Source organism: Babylonia areolata, chromosome 14 (assembly GCF_041734735.1).
Source record: "Babylonia areolata isolate BAREFJ2019XMU chromosome 14, ASM4173473v1, whole genome shotgun sequence".
Taxonomy (NCBI): domain Eukaryota; kingdom Metazoa; phylum Mollusca; class Gastropoda; order Neogastropoda; family Buccinidae; genus Babylonia; species Babylonia areolata.
Window position 1 is genome coordinate 16,848,524 of NC_134889.1, and position 5,331 is coordinate 16,853,854.

At 49.0% G+C, this 5,331-nt stretch overlaps 1 protein-coding gene across 2 annotated transcripts in view; it reads right to left on the reverse strand.

Annotated features, from left to right (window-relative positions):
- The window catches only part of LOC143289512 (thyroxine 5-deiodinase-like), a 7,620-nt gene extending 2,646 nt beyond the window's left edge, over positions 1-4,974 (reverse strand). The window contains exons 1-2 of one of the 2 annotated variants that reach the window (XM_076598504.1): positions 4,719-4,974; positions 1,593-1,743 (exon numbers count right to left, since the gene is read on the reverse strand). In XM_076598504.1, the coding sequence (XP_076454619.1) occupies positions 1,593-1,743; positions 4,719-4,915 (348 nt within the window). In that variant the 5' untranslated portion in view covers positions 4,916-4,974. Of the gene's footprint in view, positions 1-1,592; positions 1,744-4,718 lie in introns of those variants that run through there. The other variant, XM_076598505.1, reaches the window with a different exon arrangement.
- Positions 4,975-5,331: the final 357 nt, after the last annotated feature.

The window sequence follows — 5,331 nt, forward strand, 5'->3', positions numbered from 1 at the left end:
AATGGGGGAAGGGGAGTAAAGGATCGGGACGGAAGGGGGGCGGGGTGGGTGGAGGTGGGGGTGGCGGACGGGGGGGAGGTGAGGTGGGGGGGGGGTAGCCTTCACGCTTATTTCGTCGCAGACCCACGCTTTCCCACACCTTGAGAGAAAACGCGGGAGGCAACCCGCACTCGCTTTCTCTTACTTTCCGAGAAGGCGTGCTTAGTTCCCCTGCCACGTTTCTGCAACTTTGCGAGAAAGAGGGGGCGGGAGAGAGGGTGGGGTGGTGGAGAGGGAGCCCCCGTGCGTTATCGCAATGTGTGAGAAAGCGTGGGAAGTCCCGTTATTTTTTTTTTATTTATTTTTTTTTTTTTTTACGAAAAATAGTTCCTTTGCCATCAGGATTGATTACTTGTCTTTTCCCAAAACAAATCTTAGAAGAAAAAAAAAAAAAAAGAGAGAGAGAGGGAAAAAATGAAGAGAAAGAAGGATCAACGACAATGTACGATCATGATAGTGATGGTGACGTTAGTGAAGATGTAGACGATAACTCCACAGGATTGTTTTGAAGATTTCGTGCATGTGTGTGTGTGTGTGTGTGTGTGTTTGCGCGTGCGCTTGTGCGTTTGTGTGTAACTTTGGGTGTGGGCGCATGTGTGTTTTTGTGTGTGCGTTTGTGTGATGGTGCTGATGATGGTGATTTTTATGATGATGATGATGATTATGACGAAGACGACGACGACAGTGACAATGATGATATCGACGACGACGAAGAAGATGATGATGACCACCACGACGATAGTGATGATAGCGACGACGAAGACAACGGCGGTGGTGATGATGGTGATGAGGAGGAGGGTGATGGTGGTGGTGGTGGTGGTGGTGGTGGTAAAAGCTGTTGCTATGGTAATGCTGCTGCTCATTACAATGACAACTTCTGACTCTTGTTGCTGCTACTGCTGTTACCGCTACTAGAACTACTGCTGTTGCTACTAATATTACTTCTACTGCTGCTACCGCTACTGCTACTACTACTACTACTACTACTACTACTACTACTGCTGCTGCTGCTGCTGCTGCTGCTATTACTTCTGCTTCTACTGCTGCTACTGCTGCTGTTGCTGCTGCTACTACTACTACTGCTTCTACTGCAAATACAACCACTGCTGCTGCGACTACTATTACTTCTACTGCTGCTGTTGCTGCTGCTACTGCTACTACTTCTACTACTACTTCTACTGCAAATACAACCACTGCTGCTGCGACTACTATTACTTCTACTGCTGCTGTTGTTGCTGCTGCTGCTACTACTACTACTACTACTACTGTTGCTGCTGCTGCTGCAGTTATTACCACTACTGCTGCCGCTACTACTATACCAACATTTAACGCTGCTACTGTAGCTGATACTATTACTGCTACTACTGCTACTGCTCCTGTTGGTAACAAGACTTACTACTGCTGCTGCTACTACTACTACTACTACTACTACTACTACTTCTACCGTCATCATCACCACCACCACCGTCACTACTACCACTCCATCTGCGGCTGCCTCGATTTCCACCACTGCAGGGAGACATACCAAGAAGCGAGGTAGAGAGTTCCCTTACCAGTGGGCGCCCAGCCTTCATCGCCGTCAGCAGTGGCTGGCGATGCCCTGTCAGCGTGACAACCACTGGGTTCGGGGCGGGGCCGTGCATACGCGCTTGGCGCCACAACTCCACATAGTCTGCGTGGAACACGTTCTTGACATGGGCGAAGCTGTAGAGAAAGGGGGAACGTGTTTTTTTTGTTGTTAGTCAAGTCAAATGAAATCAAATTAAATCATGTTGTTTATTGCCCAGCTGACCACTAAGGCCGTATGAGGGCTGACACCATCTTAACGTTTGTCAGTGGGATGGAGGATATAGACAGCTGTATCATTTCCAGTAAGAGAAATTCATTTGTGGTGTGTGTTTGCTACGCTTTTTTTTTTTCAGTTTGAGGCTTCATGTTAACACATGAAAGACACAAACTACTTTTAAAACGCCGAGGTGTCGTGTAATAATTACAACCATACGTTTTACAATAGGCCTGATGACAGTGAGAGAACAGACATAAAATATTATATCATCAATAACATTATACAAAATAAGAAATAAAGATTTCTTAGAAGAAGAAGAGGAAGAAGGAGAAGAAAAAGAACAAGTAGTAGTAGTAGTAGTAGTAGTGGTGGTGGTGTGTCCATCGAGATCGATGATGACCATCGTTGTCATCCAGATGGGGGATGGGGGATGGGGGGAGGGTGGTGGTGGGGTGGGGGGAAGGATGCTCATGAATCTATCTGTGAGTGCGCAGATGGCTGAGTAGTCCAATCTGCGCACGAAATGTTCAAAGACAGGCATATCATTGTCAGGGAGCTTGTTTGCCCGTGACTTTCTGGCCTGCCTCTTCTCAACAGCTGCAGCAGTCCTGCTGGCCTCGCACAACCTGGCGCCTTTGTGCACAGCAGCGCGCCATTTGTCACGGTCCACTGCAGATTCCTCCCAGGAGTCAGGGTTGATATCAAACGCTTTCAGAGAGACTTTCAGAGTATCTCTGAAGCGCTTCTTCTGACCTCCGTGTGATCTCTTCCCTTGTTGCAGCTCGCCATAGAAGAGCCTTTTGGGCAGCCGATGGTCTGGCATGCGCGCCACGTGTCCAGCCCAGCGAAGCTGGGACTGCATCAGGATGGTGAAGATGCTGGGAAGGGTGGCTTTTGCGAGCACCTCTGTGTCAGGGGTCTTGTCTTGCCACTTGCCACTAGTAGTAGTAGTAAGAACACGAAGAAGAAGTAGTAGTAGTAGTAGTAGTAGTAGTAGTAGTAGTAGTAGTAGTTTAGCAAGAACAAGTAGTAGTAGTAATAGTAGTAGTAGTAGTAGTTGTTGTTTAGTAAGAACAAGTAGTAGTAGTAGTAGTAGTAGTAGTAGTAGTAGTAGTAGTAGTAGTAGTAGTAAGAACACGAAGTAGTAGTAGTAGTAGTAGTAGTAGTAGTAGTAGTAGTAGTAGTAGTATAGTAAGAACAAGTAGTAGTAGTAGTTTAGTAAGAACAAGTAGTAGTAGTAGTAGTAGTAGTAGTAGTAGTAAGAACAAGTAGTAGTAGTAGTAGTAGTAGTTTAGTAAGAACAAGTAGTAGTAGTAGTAGTAGTAGTAAGAACACGTAGTAGTAGTAGTAGTAGTAGTAGTAGTAGTAGTAGTAGTAGTAAGAACACGATGTTGTAGTAGTAGTAGTAGTAGTAGTAGTAGTAGTAGTAACTGAATGGCATTTACACGCGGTTGAGCACTGACGAGCTTCCATACACAGCATACTCGGGTGACATAATCCAGTATAGCACATCATAGTAGAAAGCAGCAAAGCACGGCACAGTATATAACAGTACAGCTCAGCGCAGTAACAGTACAGTACAGTACAGCAAGTCTAATCCAGTCCAAACCATAAGGCACCTGTAATACATTAGCGAATCCAATACACCACACCACACCACACCACACCACACCACACTAAAACCCAGCACACTACAGCACACCACACCACAGTACACACACCACACCACAATCCAACAAACCACACCACACACCATCCGCACCACACTACACCACACCACAATCCAGCACGGCACAGCACATCACATCACACCACACCACGCCACACCACACCACAGAACACCATACCACGCCACACCACACCACACCTCACACCATACCACACCACACCACACCACACCACACCTCACACCATACCACCTCACCCCACACACCATACAACCCCCCACACACACACACACCATCCCACACCACACGACACCTCACCACCCCACACCACACCTCACACCACACCATACCACACCACACCACACCACACCTCACACCACACCTCACACCACCCCACACCACACCACACCACACCACACCACACCACACCACACCACACCTCACACCACACCACACCTCACACCACACCTCACACCACCCCACACCACCCCACACCACCCCACACCTCAAACCACACCACACCTCACACCATACCACCCCACCCCACACCACACCACATCTCACACCAAACCACATCACCCCACACTACCCTCACACCACACCACACCACCCCACACCACACCACACCTCACACCACACCAAACCACACCACACCTCACACCACACCACACCACCCCACACCACACCACACCACACCTCACACCATACCACACCACACCTCACACCAAACCACATCACCCCACACTACCCTCACACCACACCACACCACACCACCCCACACCACACCTCACACCACACACCACACCACACCTCACACCATACCACACCACCCCACACCACACCTCACACCATACCACACCACCCCACCCCACACCTCACACCACCCCACCCCACCCCACACCACACCACACCACACCACACCACACACCACACCACACCTCACACCATACCACACCACCCCACACCACACCCCACACCACACCACACCTCACACCACATCACACCTCACACCATACCACACCACACCACACCTCACACCACACCATACCACCCCACACCATCCCACACCATACCTCATCACACCTCACACCATATAAACATCACCCCACACTACCCACACACAACACCACACCACCCCACCCCACACCACGCCTCACACCATACCACATCACCCCACACCACACTCCACACCACCCCCACACAACCCCCACACCACAGCACAGCACCTGAAAACACTATCAACGTAGTCCTCTTCCTTCAGAGCTGTCTCCGCCAGAACGCTGTTCATCAGCTGTCTCAGGCTGTTACGTCCCTTTGTCGTCAGTCTCCACCACGCCATCATCGCTATCGTCATCACCGTCCGCCACAACAGCCCCACAAAGCCCACGCAGAAGACGACTGTCTCCTTCATCGTCGTCGTCATGGTGACAGGAGGAGGAGGAGGAGAGTGGGGGAGGGGAAGGGGGTGGGGGTGGCAGGGAGTAGGAGGGTGGGGGAGGGGAAGTAAAGATGGAAGGCAGTGAGTGGGGTGGGTGGGATTCTACTTTTTTTTTTTTTTTTTTTTACCTGCAACACACAAACGAAATGATGTCATGATCATGACTAAGTTGTTAATGATGATTATGATGATGACGATAACGCCGTTGATGATGATAATGCTTAGCAGCAGCAGCAGCATTAGCATTACCAACAACAGTTGCGATAGTAATCACGTCGGAGGTGCGCACAAATACACACAAATCTATCCTCCTCCTCCTTCTCTATTTCATCTTTTTTGTTTCTTTCTTATTCTTCTTTTCTTCTCTGTTTTTTTCTTTTACTTGCTGCTGTTGTTTTTAT